The sequence below is a fragment of the Macaca nemestrina genome, chromosome 18 (assembly GCF_043159975.1).
Source record: "Macaca nemestrina isolate mMacNem1 chromosome 18, mMacNem.hap1, whole genome shotgun sequence".
Lineage (NCBI taxonomy): Eukaryota > Metazoa > Chordata > Mammalia > Primates > Cercopithecidae > Macaca > Macaca nemestrina.
In genome coordinates, this window is record NC_092142.1 from 76,764,836 (window position 1) to 76,786,420 (window position 21,585).

At 44.0% G+C, this 21,585-nt stretch overlaps 1 protein-coding gene and 1 long non-coding RNA gene across 4 annotated transcripts in view; one reads left to right on the forward strand and one right to left on the reverse strand.

The window, feature by feature from the left end:
- LOC105491237 (uncharacterized) overlaps positions 1 to 3,807 on the reverse strand; it is a 77,675-nt gene extending 73,868 nt beyond the window's left edge. For 2 of the 3 annotated variants that reach the window (XR_011616582.1, XR_011616584.1), the window contains exons 1-2: positions 3,669 to 3,807; positions 3,535 to 3,592 (exon numbers count right to left, since the gene is read on the reverse strand). This is a non-coding gene — a long non-coding RNA (uncharacterized lncRNA). The remainder of the gene's footprint in view (positions 1 to 3,534; positions 3,593 to 3,668) is intronic. The other variant, XR_011616583.1, reaches the window with a different exon arrangement.
- LOC105491238 (vesicle amine transport 1 like) overlaps positions 1 to 21,585 on the forward strand; it is a 186,294-nt gene that overhangs the window by 28,947 nt on the left and 135,762 nt on the right. The window contains exons 2-3 of the mRNA XM_011757442.2: positions 162 to 291; positions 8,161 to 8,376. Of these exons, the coding sequence (XP_011755744.2) occupies positions 162 to 291; positions 8,161 to 8,376 (346 nt within the window). The remainder of the gene's footprint in view (positions 1 to 161; positions 292 to 8,160; positions 8,377 to 21,585) is intronic.

Genomic DNA, 21,585 nt, shown 5'->3' on the forward strand with positions numbered 1-21,585 from the left:
AAAAGAAAAAAAAAAAAGAGAGACGAAGGAGTGAAGAAGGGAGGGAGGAAAGGAGGAGAAGAAAAGGAAGAAAAGAAAAAGGAAGAAAAGAAAAGAAAAGGTCGGTGCTTTCTTTTGGATCTCATGTTGAATTTCTCTCCTTTCACGTTTGCTTTTCACAGTGGATTAAACTTCATTGACTTGATGGTGCGACAAGGGAATATTGACAACCCTCCCAAGACTCCCCTGGTGCCAGGATTTGAGTGTTCTGGGATTGTTGAAGCTCTGGGGGACAGCGTGAAAGGATATGAGGTAATGTTTTGATTCTCACTTGAAGAGTAATATTCATTTCGAATCCATTGAGACAACAAAAGATGATGCAGAAAGAAGTGTTTGAAATAACCTATGGCATGCATTATTATTATTGTCTTCTTATTTGGACTGTTGACAATGTTTATAGTCATTAAGGTCTCATGCCTTTCTTATGGACTATCTTGGTTGCTCCCGGAAACATTCTGGTGCAGTGAGCAGGACAAATCTTGTCTCCCCCTTTAGTCATGTCATGCAGCTATTAAACAAAAGTGTTTGGTGTTGGATTAACTAAGTGTGCGTAGCCCCTTCCCATATCCAGAACTCTCATTTTCTCATCATCTTCAGCTCAAAATGCAACTACAAAACACAGAAGTTTGGAGGAAATGGACTCTCTATTACATAGCTTGGCTCCTTCAGAGTCACTTAACTGGTACATTTAAGTGATCATTTATAAATCCCTAACTATTTCAGGGATTGGGAAAGTAGCATTTTGGATGAAGAAGATCTTAAAGAGTGAAGTACCTGATAAGTAGAATGGAATTGGCCATGGACTGATGGCTTTGGAAGTAGCGAAATGGGCAAAAAGGTTTATTCTATTATACTGACTACTTTCGTATGTGTTCAAAATTCTCCTTTTTTAATTTGTAAAAAGATGTATGACCTTTCCTACTATTATAACGCAAATCAAATAGAAACCAATCTATAAAAACTCAGAACCTGTGCGCAAGTCAATTGCACAAAATTGCAGTCGTTTGGAGTCAGAAAAACCAATGCAAATCAGGTACAAGAGCTCTTACTCATAACTAAGTGCTCCCCTAGGGAGGAATGAACATTTGAGAACCGACTATGATCAGAACCATGGAGAAGTTATCTTTTTAAAGCCTCCACCACAGCCCTGCAAAGCAAAGATTGTTATCCCCTTGCAGATGAGGTTTGAGAGGGTTCAGTAATTTTCTGTGAGGTCAGAAGGGTAGTTAGGACTAGCAGAACCCAGATTTAAATCACCAGAGCTTGTTTATCCTCTTTACAGTCTCATGATCTTCACTCCCTACTCCCAGCCCCCAAATACTGCGATAATAAATGCAGGACAGGAGAACTAAAGAAGAATTCTACAAAATGCAGTGCCAAAATGCCCTTGAAATGGAATTGGAGCCTGGTTCTCAGTCTCAATGTGTCTGAGCCTCAGTATCCTGTGAAAATATCAATATGCTCCAAATTTATTACGGAAAATGTCTGGAAATCTCATCCCACTTATCAGTAGTTTTGCCAATGGTGTCCAGATAAGACAGCAGATACACGTTGAGGAAGAGGCCGTAAATGAGCCTTTTCTTTTTTTTTATATACGAATTTACATTTTTCTGTCCCCAGGTAAGCAATATAACCAGAGGCACACTATCTCACCCTGAAAGTGCTACACATAAGAAATACTATCTTCTCTTCAATCCTCCACATGGTCCCCAAAGAAAAGATCACGCAGCTCACTCCATTAACCCCGAGCATTGAATAAATAACCAATTATTTTAGAATATAACAGGAAACAGGGACATTGTTGGACTTGGTTTAGAGGGAGAACTTACTATTCTTGATTATGTATATTTTTCCTTTCAGTATGACTTATCTTTTGCTAATTTGCCCTGGCTTGTTTACCACCAAGCCCACCCTTCAAACTCTGTCCCTTCCCATGACTTGTGGCTGCACCAAAAAAATAAGTCACCTACTCGTTTCCAGTTAGGGTGCCATATGGGAGAAAACTGGCACTAATATTCCTTCTGTAATTTTGACTTAAGATCTTCAGTCATATTGGAGATGGAATTCCTTGCAGCAGCACACTGAATGGCTCTCTCGGTTTGATAGATGGCAAGAGATGATGAAAAGCCATCACCGGAGGCCCAGTAATAAAGGAATAATTTGGGTGCATTTTGGCTGCACCCAAATTATTTTTTTTTCTTAGCAGAATCAAATAATGAGATGAAGTGGATATGTATTAAATGTGCTGGCCTCTGCACTCTGAGGCTGGAGCTGAACCTATGGCTTGGACATATTTGCTATTTTGATAATGAAATGGAAGTGATGCAGCAAAGTCGAAGAAGAGGTGTGTGAGCAGCCAGCCTGCAGTGATGACCATGAGACCACTGTCAAGGTGGTTGAAATATTCTGTTCATTAGACTCTGTGCTGACCCTGGAGGCCATCAGCTACGCTGTGGGACTGAGGCTGTATCTTTGAGTTTTTGTGATTCTGTGAAGAAGAGGATGCTAGTGTTAGACCCTCGTTATCTTCTGAGGCACTGAAGATGATATTCTTTTCTTTTTTTTGTTTTTTTCTTTTTAGTTGGAGTCTCACTCTGTCACCCAGGCTGGAGTGCAATGGCGCAATCTCAGCTCACTGCAACCTCTGCCTCCCGGGTTCAAGTGATTCTCCTACCTCAGCCTCCTGAGTAGCTGGGATTACAGGTGCCTGCCACCACGCCTGGCTAATTTTTTGTGTTTTTAGTAGAGACGGGGTTTCACCATGTTGGCCAGGCTGGTCTCAAACTCCTGACCTCAGGTGATCCACCCATCTCAGCCTCCTAAAGTGCTGGGATTATAGGCGTGGGCCATCGCCCCTGGCCTGAAGATGATATTCTTCACATTCATCAATTGGTCTTCACCCCTTCCGGGGATTAGGACACTCACTGACAGTGGGATAGCCTCTCTTTCCCCTCAGTTTCCTCCTTAGACAGCTGTTCCTCCTGCTTCCTGAAGTATAATGAGTCAGTATTTAACTGCTGATTGCTAAACTGTGAATTCCATCAGGTCAGGAACCAATCTGTTCTGTTAAAGAGCGAACATGTATTGCTCTTTCCTCATTTTCCGTGCACCATGTTAAGCGCATTGTGTGTGTATTATGCCATTTAGTTTTCATAAAGACCTTTTACTAATATTATACCCATTTTGGAGCTGAGGAGACTGAACCCTGAAAAGTTCAACTAATATTTCCACACTTTGTAGGTTCCCCTGTTATGCACCCGTAACTTTGTTTCCTTTGGAGCACTTATCTCAAGTGTAATGAATTAATTATTTGTATCTGGAATCAGACTATCTGAGGCCATTTCTTTAACGGTTTCAAGAGGGTTGAGGTGGGCTCCCACCCCTGGTCAGATTGAACTTTTACCTAACGCTAGGAGGAGATGACAACAGTCATGGTGACTCCCAGGGTTTCCACAATTCTCCCTCTACAAATATATTAGCACTAAGAAAACTCACTGTGGCCTTGGGTGAGGCTACGGCCAGCTAGATGAACCAGTGCTGCTTTAGAATCCCCCTAAAATCAGCAAAAACACACATTTAGCTGAAGACCAAACCCCTTACCAAGAAAAGGAAAGCTCATCGATACTCACATCCTCAAGCTCGAGCTCTGTCGGGGTGTTTCCCATTGTCTCTGTATCTTTTCCTGCAGAATAAGAGAAGGACTCTCAAACCAGCATGAGCCATCAGTCAGGATAGCCTCCTCTTAGTAACCGCTTGTCTTAGCAACACCAAGAAAGTGGAAACTAGCTGGAACAAGGGAGAGCTCTGCAGAGAGACAGATCTGAACTGGAAGCCTTTCGCTTCTGCTTCTGCTCCTCAATGACTCCTTCACCCTCTAGCCTCAATTTTCCCATCTGTATAAAGGGCACAGTAATAGTTCATTATTAGTCATCAACTTCAAGAACTTCATGGAGTTCTTGTGGGAATTATGTAAGATCATGTAAATAAAGGCACTTAGCCCAGATTCAGGAACATACTAGTTTTTGATTTGGTAAATGCCATTTATCATTATCAATAACAATAGCTCCTAGCACCCCTGCCCCAGCAGAGTTTCCCTGCCCCGGCAGTCCCTGCCCTAACAGTGCATTCTAGTCAATTGCAGACACTGGTTTTCCCCTTTAGACCTAGAGATGTTTCCTATGAGACTATTGAAAGCTTCTCCAGGATTGAATTTCTTCCCTTATTCTCTCCCATTTCCCACCCATGGAGAAGTTAGACAAGGTTCAGTTACTTGTAATTATCCATCAACCCATCACTCACTATGCACCAAGTGTTGGGTCGTGCACTGAGAATCCATAAATCAATGAGACCCAGCCTCTGCCCTCTGAGATCTCCCCACTTAGAGGGAGGCTAGTCATGTAAAAGGATAAGCCAATATTATAATGGGATCAGCACAATGATGAAGGATTACATAAGGAATCAGGTGGACTTTTGTTGAAATCTTGTCTTATTTTTTTTGAGACAGGAGTCTCACTCTGTTGCCCAGGCTAGGGTGCACTGGCACGATCTCAGCGCACTGGAACCTCCATCTCACAGGTTCAAGTGATTCTCCTGCCTCAGCCTCCCAAGTAGCTGACATTACAGGCAAGCGCCACCACACCTGGCTAATTTTTTGTATTTTCAGTAGAGAAGCGATTTCGCCCTGTTGGCCAGGCTGGTCTCAAACCCCTGACCTCAAGTAATCTACCTTCCTCGGCCTCCTAAAGTGCTGGGATTATAGGCGTGAGCCACCGTGCCCAGCTTGAAATCTTGTCTTTACCACTTACAACTGTGTGGTCTTGGGCAGCTTATTAACTGCTTTGAGCTTTAGGTTCCAGTCTGTAAAATGCGAATAACAATAAAAGCTACCACATAGGGTTGTCATCAGAATTAAATGCAGTAATTTAATTTACTGTGTACTCAGTGCCAGCATACAAGCAGCACTCAATAAACACAAATACTAGCAGCAATAAGAAGACATGTCAGTTCTGCTTTTGTAGGGGAAGGTTGGTCATCAGGGAAAGTTTTGGAGAAAACATTTCAGCTGAGCTTTAAAGGAAAATCAATACTTTCCCAAAAGAAAGAGAGTGCCAACTGCAGAAACAGCAGATACAAAAGCATGAGGGTGTGAGCATGCACTTTCCTGTGTTTCCTGCTGCTTTTCCAGCATGGCCATAAGGGAGACACAGGCGTCAATACTGAACAAGCACAGGGGCTGAGTGTTCCTTTCTCCTTTGCTCACATTGTCTGAGCTCCCACCCACCGCTGCCACTTCTTATTGTTAGCTGATGTTTTTTTATTTTTATTTCTATTTTTATTTTTTGAGATGGAGTTTTGCTCTTGTTGCCCAGGCTGGCATGCAATGGCGCGATCTTGCTCACTACAGCTTCTGTCTCCCAGGTTCAAGCAATTCTCCTGCCTCAGCCTCCCGAGTAGCTGGGATTACAGACATGTGCCACCAGGCCTGGCTAATTTTGTACTTTTAGTAGAGACGGGGTTTCTCCATATTGGTCGGGCTGGTCTCGAACTCCCAACCTCAGATGATCCACTCACTTCAGCCTCCCAAAGTGCTGGGATTATAGGTGTGAGCCACCGTGCCTGGCCTGGCTGATGTTTTATTCTTAATTGTACCCTCTCTGGGACAGACTGCTGTCACCACCAGTGTGGAGAGCCACTCCCTTCCAGTATCCATGAAGTCTAGGGTCATTTAGGGGCTTGGGGAAGGGGAGAAAAGAAGGCATGTGGGGGCTGAGCCACAGATAACATACAGGTAAGTCTAGGCAAGGACTTCTCCCTCTGCAGCAGTCCGGGGAGGATTCAGAGAGGGGAAGACCTGCTTAGGTTTATGCCAGGCTACCCAAGGATAAGGAAAGGAGATGCAAAGAGGCAGTGAGAATGTCCTCCTTGCCCAGCTGTCAGATCATCATGTTGATTAATTACTTGCCTCTTTTCTCAAAGCGAGCAGACTAGACTTTGCCTTGCTCTTGTTGCTGTCACGACAGCCCCAGAAGACACACTAGGGCAGAGCAATTTGATTCTGTGGTTCAGGCGTCTTTCCTGAATTAGGTCACCCAAACCCCCGCCCCGACAGAGTTGCCCTGGCAGCTGGAGAGAGGTGGCCAGGCTCACTTAGAACATTGTTGATGCTGTCCCCAACTGTCTCATTCACCTGAACTCCTCATTACCCAGGTCTGAATGGCACCAAGATCAGTCTGTTGTCTTTATACTATACCATCCTGTAGCCAAACGGACAATCAAGTCCTCTGGATCCTGTTCCAGACACACACTGAGGCTGAAGCAGCTCTATTCCAAAATACACAGAACTGGCCAACCTGGAAAATCCCCACGGTTTTGGGAGAGCTCACCTCCAGGCTACTCTGACATCCCTTGACCCCACCCACCATTCCCACACCCAAAAAATGAACTCTGTTATCTTTGGACCAATATCTGAAACATCGCCATCGTAATTTCATGCTTTTGACTTAAGACCGCATTCTCTGCTGAAATATTATCCCTTCCAAGTAGATTTGCCTCTAAGCCCTATCACTCATAGCACTTGCCATATGAAAATTATGAAAATATCAGGGAGTATGAATAATTTGAAAGCATGAGCTGTACCTCATTTACAGTTATATCTCCAGTGCCTGGAACCTAAGATCAAGAAGGGGCTTCATATGCAAACATGGCTCATTGTGATGTCATGGAAAAATATTTGGAATTAGACAGGCTTCACTCTGTATGTCATTAGGCAAGATACTCAACCATTCTTAGCCTCAGTTTCTTCATATTATAATAAGAATAATATCCTATTAAGCTTTCACGTAGATTAAATAACTGACAAAATGAAGATTACAGTCTAGTACATTATGATTGTTTAGCAAATCATAGATTTTATAGTGATCAAATGTGCATATAGAAAAACCACTTGGCCGGATGCAGTGGCTCATGCCTGTAATCTCAGCACTTTGGGAGGCCAAGGTGGGAGGATCACTGAGGCCAGGAGTTCACAACCAGAGATGGGTGAAACCCTGTCTCTACTAAATACGAGAAAAGAAAAAGAGCCAGGCATTGTGGTGCATGCCTATAATCTGAGCTACTTGGGAGGCTGAGACAGGACAATCGCTTGTACCTGGGAGGCGGAGGTTGCAGTGAGCTGAGATGGCACCACTGCAGTCCAGCCATCTCAGAAAAAAAAAAGAAAAGAAAAATAAAAACTCTCATGAGGAGGAATCCATTCTCCAACCAGGCTGTAAGTTCTTCATGCTTGGCTGTGGTGACTACATTTTTGAGAAGTCCTAAAGTAAGGACAGAAGTTTTCCAGGTGACAGGTGGTTTCAAAAGCATGAAGGAGGGCTCTGCATCGTTTTGCTACCTTCCTTATGTGCACTGACACTTCCCAGGACTTTTGCTACCACCTAAATAATGTTCAGAGTTTCAAGGAATGGGTTCTCAACTAACCAACTTAGCTTGTTCTGGAGAGGAGAGGGTAGTGGCTGAAGATGGGTGGACAAGAAACATAGAGCTCTCAATGGTTCATTAAATCAGTTGTATTGTGAAATGTACACAGTAGCTTTTTCACTGCAAATTTATTTTTAAAGTTATGTTTTGTCGACGTTTAAAAAAAATGATTGTGATACTCAAAAATTTGGATAGAGTTAAGTGTATGAGTCAATAGAAACAATGTGTTTGGACCATGGATAGCTCCCAATAATACTTTTTTTTTTTTTTTTTTTTTTTTTTTTTTGGAGACAGTGTCTTGCTTTGTTGCCCAGGCTGGAGTGCAATGGTGTGATCTCAGGTCACTGCAACCTCCGCCTGGGTTCAAGCAGTTCTCCTGCCTCAGCCTCCTGAGTAGCTGGGACTACAGGCACACGCCACCATACCTGGTGAATTTTTGTATTTTTAGTAGAGATGGGGTTTCACCATGTCAGCCAGGCTGGTCTTGAACTCCTGACCTCAAATGATTCACCCGCCTCAGCCTCCCAAAGTGCTGGGATTATAGGCATGAGCCACAGCACCCGGCCAGCTCCCAGTAATTCTGTTCTCTCCTTGAGCCTCTGTCATGAGGTAGTCTCCACTAACTCTGTATTTCCCCATGCCCAGATTGGGGACCGTGTCATGGCATTTGTCAATTACAATGCCTGGGCAGAGGTGGTCTGCACACCAGTGGAGTTTGTCTACAAGATCCCGGATGACATGAGCTTCTCCGAGGCTGCTGCATTCCCCATGAACTTCGTCACAGCCTACATGATGCTGTTTGAAGTTGCTAACCTCCGGGAAGGGATGTCTGTGCTTGTGCACTCAGCTGGTGGTGGCGTGGTAAGTCAGCTGTTTGTAACTTCTCTTCTTTAAGGTCATGATGGTGGAAGTGGAGTGACACCCCCCTGAGGTCTTACGTGAGCTATGTCCTTTAGTAGGAATCATCACTGTGGTTCTGGTGGAGTTCACATGGACAACAGAGCCCATATAGATGATTGCATTGGGGATAGGATAAGCCTGAGAGATGGTTTCTCTGCAGTTTTGGAAGGTCGCCAAAATGACCTGTGAGGAAACAGTGGCTCTCAGAGATGGTTCCTGTTGAGAAGCATTCTCAACAGTCTTGGTATCATGATGAAAGGTTGTGTCAATCATTGGTAAGATGTCTTACAAGTCATCTACAACTGCTATTATTTGAAATGACAAAATGGTCATTTTGTCTGTGATTTAGTTTTTTCAATAAATTGCAGTGGACTGGAGATGGTTCCCATATTAATGACATTCTTACTAATTTGTATTCTACCATATTTTCTTGAGTGGGAGAAAGGTGGGCAGAGTTTGTACTACCACACTAGAAATCAGACATAAACCTGAGTACATTCATGAAAGTGGGTGCACATGTCAATGTCATCAGTCAGGTGTGTCTCTGCCAAGGGGGAGAATGGCGGAAATCAAAATTTCTGCTGTGGATTTCAGGGATGGCAGAAGTTTCTCTCGTGGTTTGTCTGTATCTCAGTGCCAGTCATTCACTGTATACTGCATGCCCGCTTCCTGGCAAGCACTATGTCTGTCATTGGTCTACTGGGGTCTGGGTGGAACGTTAGTGTTTCCGAGAGTGGAAAGTACTACCCACTAGTTCAAAACATATTTATTAAACACATAGCATGTTCTAGACTCTGTGGATATAGAGATTAATATTCTATCTTAGAGGCTTTGATTGGTTCTCAGAGTCACTGATTGTGTGGTTTGATGGACTCAGAAATAAACTCTTATGATTTGGTGTATCTCAGAGATATTTCACTGGAGGTTTTGCTAGCATACCATTGATTTGAAAAAAGAAAAACTTGGCATTCTATAACTATCAAAACGCTATATAGTGTGGAGCACATTTCTGTTGTTTCTATCTAAGAAAACAAGCTCACCTCCAGAACCATGAAGGCAAAGATAGGAAACGTTAGGAATGCCTTAAGAAAAATATCTTCAATCACTTTAGCAAATTTGCTGATCTCTTTTGACCATGAATAAAGACATAATAAAAACCAAGCAGCCCGTAGAAAAGAAATGGCTTTCAGTTCCAGTGGATCTGCTAACAGCAAGCGAGCCATTTAGAATGCTGGCATTTATGATCTTAGTGTGCTCAGCATACAAAGCGTTAGAGACTTGTTTTCATACGATCAGCATAAGCTTCAGTCTTTACAATGATGCTGGACTCAGTTCTGCTGAGAATTCATGTTTATACATTGTTACCTATGATATTTCATTTCATGTTTTTATTTTTGTTTTGTTCTTGGAGCAAAGAAGAATGTATCAGGGGCGTGCGTCTTACAAAAGAGAAAATAATCTTGGAAAATAAAGTTTTTATCATGCTTTATTCTGGGCTTACAGATGCTACCAACAATACTAACTAACGTATTAAACAGGTGAAGGAACTGGAGAAAGTGGATAATGAGGACTGGAAAATAAGTCAACGCACATAGCACAGGCTCTGTAGTCCTAAAACTTTGCTGAAGATGAACAATAGTTTCGTCTCTTAGCTTTCTAATAGTGAGTGAAAATAGGGGGAAATGGTCATCCACGTGAACTAGTGTTCATTTGATTGAAATAAAGCAGTTACTAGGGGTAACCATAGCTAACACTGGTTTTGGAGACCAGAGGACTCTTTCTTTCTCTGTGGTTTCTCGTAAGAAATGTATGCTGAAATGCAATAAACATCCTCAACAAAGCTGTTATAGTAAATGCAACTATTTCCATGAAGTTTTTTCTTAGGGTGCACTCCTAATGTAATCTAAGAGCAACAAAGTAAAGCAAAATGTAGTGAGAGCATATATTCTGGGGCCAAAAGGATGTGGTCTGGTTTAATCTTCAGACAGAGTTGAAAAGCTCAGTTGGACCCATCTCTAGGTGGGCTGGTCTCTCTGAACAGCGTTTCTCGCAACCAAGATTTGATAGGCGGTGTGTGGCAGCTCAAGGTTACCGTTAGAGAAGAGACTTTTGGCCAAATGCAGATCCACATATGTGAGCACTCCACTGAGCTGGGATGGGTTGGGCACTGTCCTACAAAATCTAAGGAGTCCTGAAGACAGCCCACACCGTCACACTCCCCCACAGGGAGAGACCAGTGAGTCCCTGGCACCTGCATGTTACCTTACCTAACAAAAGGAACTTTACAGGTATGACTAAAGTAAGGACGTTGGGATAGGGAAGTTATCCTGCATTATTCAGGATAACCCAGCGTCATCACAAGAGTCCTTAAAGGTAGGAGTGGGGGCTGGGCGCTGTGACTCACGCCTCTAATCCCAGCACCTTGGGAGGCCGAGGTGGGTGGATCACCTGAGGTCGGGAGTTCGAGACCAGCCTGACCAACATAAAGAAACCCCATCTCCACTAAAAATACAAAATTAGCTGGGCGTGGTGGCGCATGCCTGTAATCCCAGCTACTCAGGAGGCTGAGGCAGGAGAATCACTTGAACCCAGGAGGCAGAAGTTGCAGTGAGCCGAGATCACGCCATTGCACTCCAGCCTGGATAACAAGAGCAAAACTCCATCTCAAAAAATAAAAAAACAAAAAATAAAAAAGGTGGGAGTGGGATTCTGAAGAATCAGAGAGAGATTGAGAGAAGCTCTACTGCTGGGTCTGATGGAGGAGGAGGCTGTGAACCAAGGACGCAGGTGGCCTCTAGATGCTGGAAGAGGCAGGAAATGGGCTCTCCTCTGGAGCTTTCAGAAGGAACACAATCCTGCTAAGACCTTCATTTTAGCCCAGTGAAACCCATTTTGCCCTTCAGACCGCTAGCACTTTAATATCCTAAATCTGTGTTTTGAGCCACTAAGTGTGTGTTAATTTGTTACCACGTACGGGAAACTGATACTACCAGTTTCCCTGGGGGCTGCCTCTCTCCCTCCCTTTTCATTATGGCCAGCCCGCAGAGGCCTGAAGAAAATAAAAGCAGCAAATTGCAGAACTAGGATTCCCACCCCAATTTGGCTGATTCCAAAACCTCTTTCCATTCAACAGCCCAAAATATTGGGAGAGCCAGCCCAGATTCTTCAGTCCGTCATTTAACAAATATTTGTTCATCCTCTTCCCAGGGCTCAGCATAGATGTTTTCAAGATCCAAAAGACTGGCCCAGGTACACATTTCCTAACTTGATGTCAGTAAGATGACAAAGAAGATTAAACTAGTAAGAGCTGGGGCAAAAATTTCCTAAATAGGGTTATGTAAAGTGTGTAGCCCTAATGGCACCAAGACTTCTGAGTTTCATCAAAGGCTGGGATGGGGAATTTGCGGACAGCATGTGAGGAATATCCAACTAAGCTATGGTTTTAAAGAAACTTGAATACAGCATGGAAACATAATTCAGTCCAGAGCAGGCTACACTCTCACTGGAATTGCCCACTGCCTCCATGCTCTGTCATATCTTTGAGGACATTGTTTTCGTCTGACAATAGCATGACCAGATGGCCCCAAATGGCAAAGCTCTTACTAAGATCTTTAGGAAGTGGTTGAAAATTGGCTCACAATCCTTTAAAGGAAAAATAACAGAATAAGTAACAGAATGAGACTCATGTTGGGACCTCAGGAGTTTTGTTGCCAGTCCCGTTTAATGAGCCTTGTTGATGAGGCTGCTGTGACTCTGAGCCTCTTGATGCGGGTGTACTCAGTTTCTGGAGAGTGGCATTACTGTTCATGTGAGGTTATTTGCATTTGTGTCTGATATCTGATGCTTTGTAGTTTTCAGAGTCCTCTTACCTTTATCATCACATCATCTGAGCAGAGATTACTATAGGCAGTGAGCAAGCATCGTTCCCATTTTACAGAAGTGGAAGCTGATGGTTAGAGAAGATGAAGTGAACCTAGGTGCCAGCATGTGCCCCGGCTTCCCGACCCCATTCGATGCTGTCACTGCTCCACCACCCCCAGCCAGACCCTCGAGGGAGATGAGATGCCCCTCTATTCTGTGCGTCTTCAGAAACTGTCTCAGGAAAGATAAGGCAAGATTAGCACTCTCCCCTCCAGCCACTCTGACCTCACTCTACTCAGAACACTCTTTATCTTATGGTGCGCTCCTAATGTAATCTGATAGCATCAAAGTAAGCAAAATTTGAAGCTCTGAACTTCGTGCCTTTTCACAGGCTGTTTTTTTCTTTCCAAAATGGTATTCCCTCCCAATTCAGATGTCAGATCCTCTGGAAAGCCATGCTGTCCTCTCTTGTCTGGGTAGCCTTAGCCCTTTAATAAAAGCTATAGGAGAATCCTTACAGCCTTTTATTTGTTTATGGTTTGATATGGTTTGGCTGTGTCCCCACCCAAATCTCATTTTGACCTATGGCTCCCATAATTCCCACGTGTTGTGGGAGAGACCCAGTGGGAGGTAATTGAATCATGGAGGCGAGTCTTTCCTATGTTCTTGTGATACTGAATAAGTCTCACAAGATCTGATGGTTTTATAAAGGGGAGTTCCCCTGAACAAGCTCTCTTCCCTGCCACCATGTAAGACATGACTTGCTCCTCCTTTGCCTTCCACCATGATTATGAGGCCTCCTCAGCCATGTGGAACTGTGAGTCCATTAAACCTCTAATTCTTTGTTGCTGTTGTTGTTGAGACAGAGTGTCAATCTGTCACTCAGGCTGGAGTGCTGTGGTGCAATCTCAGCTCACTGCAGCCTTCGCCTCCCGGGTTCAAGGGATTCTCATGCCTCAGCCTCCTGAGTAGCTGGGATTACAGGTGCCTGCCACCATGCCCAGCTAATTTTTATATTTTTAGTAGAGACGGGATTTCACCATGTTGGCGAGGCTGTTCTCTAACTCCTGACCTCAGGTGATCCACGTGCCTCAGCCTCCCAAAGTGCTGGGATTACAGGTGTAAGCCACTGCACCTAGCCAAACCTCTTACTCTTTATAAGTTACCCAGTCTTAGGTATTTCTTTATTAACACTGTGAGAACAGAATAATACATGGTTCATCCTCCCAGCAACATTTCATGGGCAGAGTTATCTACTGAAGGCTGTGTTGTTTGGTAAGAAGAAGCCGGGTAAACTGAATACAGTCTTCAGCTCTGTCATTTAATGGGGGGCGGGGCAGGAGGTGGGTGCAGGGGTGCGGGGGGGACGCTAGGCAAAGAACTTAGTTTCTATAAAATGGAAATGGTAACATTTACCTCACGTAAGGATTAAGTGAGAAACAAAGGGCTTAGCAGAATACCTGACATATAATCTATAAATGGTAAGGAGAGAAGATGAGGCAGAGGAGAGAGACAGTAGAAGGGAGGGAGAGGTTTCTTTATAGTCATAGTACTGGGCACATATCAGTGGCTGAATAAATGTTTATTGAATTACTCCTGTCCAAATATTTGATGCAAAAAAGGTACTGCTTCCATGTATGTGTCACACTCCCTGAGATGATGAGAGTGACATTTTACCTTTCTGATATTCTTTCCCCAAACCCATAACCCCAATTTAATCATGATAAAACATAGTACAAGCCCAAATTGAGGGGAATCTATAAAATACCTGACCAGTACTCCTCAACCCTGTCATGGTAATGAAAACCATAGGAAGACTGAGAAACCATCACAGACGGGAAGAGACAAAGGAGCTATGACAAATACATGCAAAATGTGGTTTCCTGGACTGAAAAGGGCCATTAATGGAAAAACGGATGGAATCAGAATAAAGTCTGGAGTTTAGTTAACCATTTGGTACCAGTGTTGTTTCTTTAGTTTGGATGTGTACCATAGCACTGTGAGGTTGGCATTAAGGAAGTATGGGCAAAGGGTATCTTGGAAATCTCTGTACTGTCTTTTCAACTTCTCTGCAAAACTAAAGTTATTCCAAGATAAAGAGTTGGAGAGAAACACGGAGAGACAGAGTATCTTAGCCAAGGGATTCCATGAAGGCAAATGAGTTTCCAGATTCTTTCACCTCTAAGCATATTATCCACCTCTGCCGTGATGTCGTCTTCGCTTTCCCTACCATAAGGACAGTTTAGAGACAACCTAAAGACAGCTGTATCCTTCTCTAGTCTGCCCCAATTGCAAGTCACAGGAAGGGCTGGAAGAAGCATCCCTGGATCTCCACCGGGCTCAGATGAAGTTTTCTCAACAGGCATCCAGCTAAGACATTTGGGGAAAACACTAAGCAGGCCGAGAGAAGCTTCTCTGATCACCACAGCCTGGGCTGGACCATAGACCTTGAAAGGGAAAGCAGAGCTTAACTTTCAGATGGAGTTAAATTTGGTAGGCACTCAGCGATTAAATTCTATTCATTATGCATGAGGCATTTCCCAGTGTCATTCAAACTGGGAAACGGAACTGGTTCTTACTCTTTTTGTGTCTGGTCCCTGCCACATAGTAAATGCAGTAAATACGTGTGAATCAAAAAGCTGTCACAAGCCATTTTTTTCCTATACTCTAGAAGAAGTTATTTGCTCAACTAAGGACAGCCCTGTCAACTGAGTTATTCCCAGGGGGAGGAAATATCATTCCCAGTGATCTTGTAAATTTAAATCCATTAAGCAGTCTTTGGGGTTCTCTCTCATGCTATCCAACAGTCTGAATATTCTTCCCAGATTTTTTGGCTGCCTCTGGTATGTAATATTCATTAAATGAGGTCCCCTTTTCATGGGCCCTGTGGCTGTCCCAGCATCACTCCATCCATCATCCCATGGGCCAGCTATGCTGAGTCCATTTCCTTCAAAGCCCCAACTAGCAGGCAATGCGTGGGATCTCAGAGCTGGAAGGGAATTAAGACATACACGCACTTTTGTCAGTCAAGTACTATGTACTAGGTTCTTCAAATATGCTGTTCATGGCTGGGCGTGGTGGCTCACACCTGTAATCCCAGCACTTTAGGAGGCCAAGGCAGCTGGATCATCTGAGGTCAGGAGTTCGAAACCAGCCTGGCCAACATGGCGAAACCCCATCTCTACTAAAAATACAATAATTAGCCGGGTGTGGTGTTGTATACCTGTAATCCCAGCTACTTGGGAGGCTGAGGCAGGAGAATCACTTGAATCCTGGAGGTGGAGATCGCAGTGAGCCGAGATAGTGCCATTGCACTCCAGCCTGGGCAACAAGAGCAAAACTCTGTCTTAAGAAAAACCGAATGCTGTTCATTTAACCCTCCTAAAATGCTCCCTGTTGAATAGTATGTGACAGAGAAAAGAACAGAGTATGAGCTCTAAAGTCAGACTCCTTGGGTTTAGTCCCAATTCCATCTTCCTAACCACACTCAGACTCAGTTTCTTCATCTGTACAGTGCGGATGATATTAGTGCCAGCCTTAGGTATTACTTACGAACTTGGGGCAGTGCTTGGCACATGACTAAACACCCGCTGATTTCTGAGATTAAGAGTTTGAGTGTGATTTTCTAGGCTATAATGTTAATTAGTCAGAGGATCCAATTTGAACTCAAATATGGAGAGCTAGAGACTCCCGATTCAGTGCTCTTGACACTACACCACACGGTGGCCTCAGAAACATCTGCACCTCCCTAATTTCTTCGGCCTGTCCCACCGTGAGCCCCAGGATAAGGGAGATTTCACTATGGCCAGATACCTGGTCCCCAGGGTCCTGCAATCATGGGAAACAGAATGCCTGAAACTTTAAAGAGAACTAAATGGCTCCATCAGGTCTTTCATGAATAATCAATGCAATGAGGATTAACTGCATCTGCACATAAGCAGGAAGGGCTGTGGCTGGGGACTCACTGCAGTGATTAAGACCCTCTTTCCCTAACTGCTGACCCTGGGAAACAGGCCCTTGCCTTCTGAAGTGTCAAAGACATTTCTGAGATATGTTGTGGAACAAGGGCCCCACCTCCCTGCTCCCAGAAACCTCTGATGTCCACAGCACGTGACTGCATTCCTCTTATCAGCAAAATGCCTTAGGTTAAAAAATATATAGATCTAAAAACACCTCTCCAAGCCGTGTCTATTGCTGAAAAAGCATCACTCATTCTTTATTTTAATTGTTTTTATCTCCTCGACAGTCAATCATGATTGGCTCAAATGAACTAACTTTATTATAAATATTGTATAGGTGAATTTGGCCTCTGTGACAGGATTTATTCATGCAATATTCGTTGAATAAATATATAAGCTCAGGAAGACAGAAGAGCTAAAGTAGATTGAGCTCAATAATTTCCATACATTGCCTATAAGAGACTATTGCATCTCATTTTAACAGAGGAAACAGACACAGAGAGCTTAAGTAACTTATTCCAGGTCACACAGCTATAGAGAGGAAGAGCTGGCATGTGGACTCTCTTTGAATCCAGAGCCCATGTTTTTAAGTGCTAGGCTGTGCTGACAGGTAGGCAGTGCTGAAAGAAGCCGTGCCTCTGCCTAGGGTGAGATGAAATGGATTTCACTCCACGGGTCTTGTTGGTGGACTTTCCCCTCCATGAGTTGAGGACAGCTTGAGGTTTCCCAGGAGCTGAGGAAGTGGGGAGGATCTTTAGTTGACACAGCTGATCTCTCAAGGGGTCAGGCAGATTTGGTGCTTGGAACTACCTTGATGTTAACTATCTGCCTGAAATTAAACCCCAGACTCCCATGTTCATAAATTAAACCTCAGGCTGCTGTGTCCATAAATTAAACCTCAAGTTGCTGCGTCTGTGAAATTAAACCTCAGGGCTCCTGTGTCCATGAAATTAAACCTCAGGCTGCTGTGTCCATGAAATTAAACCTCTGGCTGCTGTGTCCATGAAATTAAACCTCAGGCTCCTGTGTCCGTGCAATTAAACCTCAGGCTGCTGCATCTATGAAATTAAACCTTAGGCTCCTGTGTCCATGCAATTAAACCTCAGGCTGCTGCATCTATGAAATTAAACCTCAGGCTCCTGTGTCCATGCAATTAAACCTCAGGCTGCTGTGTCCATAAATTAAAACTCAGGCTCCTGTGTCCATGCAATTAAACCTCAGGCGGTTGTGTCCATAAATTAAACCTCAGGCTGCTGCATCTATGAAATTAAACCTCAGGCTGCTGAGTCTATAAATTAAACCTCAGGCTATTGTGTTCATGAAGGCAGGGATGGTGTGAACACTTCATCTCCTGTATCCCAACCACTGAGCTCAGTACCCAGCACATTGCTGCTACTTCAGAAATGTTTGTAGAAGAAATGAAAGAATCAAGGGAAAGAAGACAGAAAAGGGCCATAACCAGCAGTATGTACATTATAAAAATGGTATGAAACTTTAGGTTCCAGGTTCTGGAGTCAGAACTGGTTTTCATGCCAACTTCTCTGGTTTCCGGGTGAGAGACCTTGAGTAAGTACTTTAACTTCCTTAGACTTTATTTTTTCATCTGTAAAGAACAGGTCTTATATCTATTGTATCCTTATTAAATGGCATTTTAAAAAGGGGATCTTGTAATGGACTTAGAGGTTCCCTGGCACATATTCAAATATTATCTGGAATTATTCCTATTATATCATTATTATAATTGTCTCATTAGATGATGTTACACAACGACACTTTGGCATTTACAGCCAGAAGCAAACAGGTTAGGCTGACAGTTGAAACCTAGAGGTAGAGGCAAAGAAAGCCAGTCTCAGCTCCCTTGGTCTATCTTCCCTGACAGCCGCTGCTCCATGCTCTCATGAACTGGTGAGACTGTCTCAAGCCCCTTTCCAAGCATCGCTTTCCTTGACCACATATGAAATAATTGGACTTTAGGGAAAATTTAGCTCTACAGTTCTGGCCGCTTGGATACATGCTGAGAACTCCAAACACAGGGACTTCTCTTGGCTGGGTTTATATGACTCTGGGGACCCGTCCACTTTCCCAGCGACATACCCAAAAGGCCACAGTTGCTTTTATTATTGCCTTTATTAAGAAGAAAAATCACTTCAGTTGGGCAAGGGAGGTGTGTAGCAAGAAGCAGCCTCATTGCCTTTGAGGCGCGTGGTCTCTGTACTTAGCGACCCCCACCAGGCTGTCGGCCCTGGCGCCTCCATCACCCAGGCTGACCACTGGTCACTCTGATTGTGTTCATTTTGCAGCTCACGTCATGGCAAATTTGTCGGTTTCCCTTTTCTTTGCACTCAGCCCCCTACTCTCAACATGCCTGGGCATCCAACTCCACGACAGGATAGAGAGATGAAATCTGAGCACTCCCTGCCCCTCAGACAAGCTTTGTCCCTCTCCCCATCCCACCCCAACAAACTGATCTATACTTCCTGTCTCCTTCCCTTTCCCTCCTCCTTTGCCTCGCTGCCTCTCTCTGTTCCTTTGTCTTGTTGTCCATTTTCATCTCTCTCTCCCTTTTTTCTTTCTCTGTGTTTCTGTCTCCCTTCCTCTCTTTTCCGTTTCCTTCTCTCCTTCCTTTCTTCTTTTTCTCTTATTTCTTTCCTTCTTCTTTTCCTTCTCTCTTTCTCTCCTTCCTCCCTTCCTCCTTCTCTCTGTCACCTTTATTCTCTTTCTCTCCACTCCCCACCCCCATCTCTTTCTTTCAGCATCTGTCAAGTACAAGCCCTGGGGGTAACTGTGTTGGTCTCTGGGTATTCCATAGTGAGCAAACTCAGGTCTCATCCCATATTCCTGAAGCCTGCAGTTCTGTGGATATGATACAGACTTATAAAGAGGCACATTAGTCATCGATGGCAGTGGTGATTGGTACTACAGGGAGGAGTAAAAGCTGCCGCAGAACATGAGGATGTAAGCACCTGGTCTAGAGGACCCAAGATGACTGTGCTCAGGGACTAAACTGAGGACTGATGTCTGAAGGAGGAGGAGGAAATGGGAGGTGAAGGGAATGAAGGGGGAAAGGGTAGAGTGTTTTAAGAATGGGCGATAACACGGCCGGGCGTGGTGGCTCATGCCTGTAATCCCAGCACTTTGGGAGGCCGAGACAGGCAGATCATGAGGTCAGGAGATCAAGACCTTCCTGGCCAACACGGTGAAACCCAGTCTCTACTAAAAATACAAAAAAAATTAGCTAGGCGTGTGGTGGGTGCCTGTAGTTCCAGCTACTCGGGAGGCTGAGGCAGGAGAATGGCATGAACCCAGGAGGCAGAGCTTTCAGTGAGCCGAGATTGCGCCACTGCACTCCAGCCTGGGCGACAGAGAGTTACTCCATCTCAATAAAAGAGTGGGCAACAACATGAGACCTGGGCATTTGACAAACTGACCAGAGTATGACAAGTGAGAAGGAGAATAGAGAAAAACGACAGTAAGTGATTGGGTGGTACACAACCTTGGGGTGGGGTCAGCAATCTGTGTTGTCATGAGCCCTCCAGGAGACTCTAATGCGTGCTCAAGTTTGAGAACCACTGATGCAGAGCACTTGGAACAGAACCAGATGTTCAGCAATTCAATAAGAATTCAATATCACCGTCATTGCATGCAGGGGCTTTAGAACATGCAAAGCACATTAAATATGGAGTTAAAGAATGTGTTGTTACTCATGTCAATCCCCAAATGAGTGTATGTTCACTTATGTCTACGATGGCATAGAGGTAAGAGTCTTTGGGTTGAGACTGACCTATGTTTGCATCTTAGCTTCTGCACCTTGCTGGGTGATCTTAATCAGCTGTTTCATCTCTCTAAGACTCAGTTTCCTCATGTGTAAAACTGACAAATCATCTCCCCTCCTAAGGTTGCTGTGAAGTTTAACAAGATAATCTATGCAATCATTAGCTCTCCAAGAGAGCTTGCAGTGAATGGTGCCTGTGATTATGCCAATATCATGCCCTACATCAGAGATAATAGGTAACAGAATCATTATCTTGTACACGTTTTAGTGTTTGCTCATACAGGCAGATGGGCAGTCCAGCATATTAGGTGGGGAGGCAGGTAGTCAGGGAAGTCCTTGTAAAAGGGCCCATGTGAATGATTATTTCAAAATCTTTCAAAACTAAACCTATGACCTCTTCCCCTTTTAAACATCTCTGCATGCTGGCCCCGCTGGTGGAAGGGCTGACCTCTCTCTGTAGCATAAAGCCAGTAGTTAGAGTATCAGGAGCATTCCATGGTGTAAAATAACAAGAAAAACAACCCATAAAGAGTATCTAGATGCTCTTCATCTTCCTCAGTTTCTTTTTTATTCTGTGTCCATAAAATCTGTCTGGCATTCAGATCTGTGCTCCTCATCCTGGGAACATTCATTTGGTTTTGCATTTCAGAAGAAAATACTACAGACCAGTTGTATTTGTAAAATACACCACAACTTAGTGATGAATATGTTTACTCCCGTGGTAGGAGAATGCAGTGGTCAGGGCTCTGGACTTGGCACATATAGGTTTGACTCTTGGCCCTGCTATTTGATGATTGTGGGACCTGGGCCACATTCCTTCACCTCTCGAAGTCTCAGCTTCCTCATTTGTAAACACTCATTTAATGCATAGGATCTAGAATGTAACGCATACTTAGCTATTTTTAACTGTAATATTGGAAATCATCTTATTACACAATCCAGCATGGATTTCAGAAGGCAGATATTCAAATTACGTAAGCATGGTTGTTGCACACTTTTTTCAGTCCTCTTCATCTTAAGGGTTACAGTAACTTTAGCTTCAAACCTTAAGCAAGCTACGTGGATTTAAAAGTTAACTATTAAATCAAATGGCCTTGTATGCACCAATAACATGTCATTTTTTTGTTTGTTTGAGGCAGAGTCTTGCTGTGTTGCCCGGGCTGGAGTGTAGTAGTGGAATCATGGCTCACAGCAGTCTCAGCCTTCTGGGCTCAAACAATCCTCCCACCTCAGCCTCCCAAGTAACTGAGACTGCAGGCTCATGCCACCATCCCTGGTAATTTTTTAAAACTTTTTAGTGAGATGGGAACTCACTATTTGGTTCAGGCTGGTCTTGAACTCCTGAGCTCATGCAATCCTCCTGCCTTGGCCTCCCAAAGTGCCAGGAATTAAAGGCATGAGCCACCACACCTGGCCAATAATACGTTTTTTTATGAGCATTTAGAAATGTTCTCATCGGGCAGGAACTCTCTCATCGGGCAGGAATGCCCAGGTGTATTTCCTCCTTGTTGACCCATTACACATGACAGATCGTCACCCTCCTACTGGTAGTCATGGGACACTGGAAGCATAAATTAC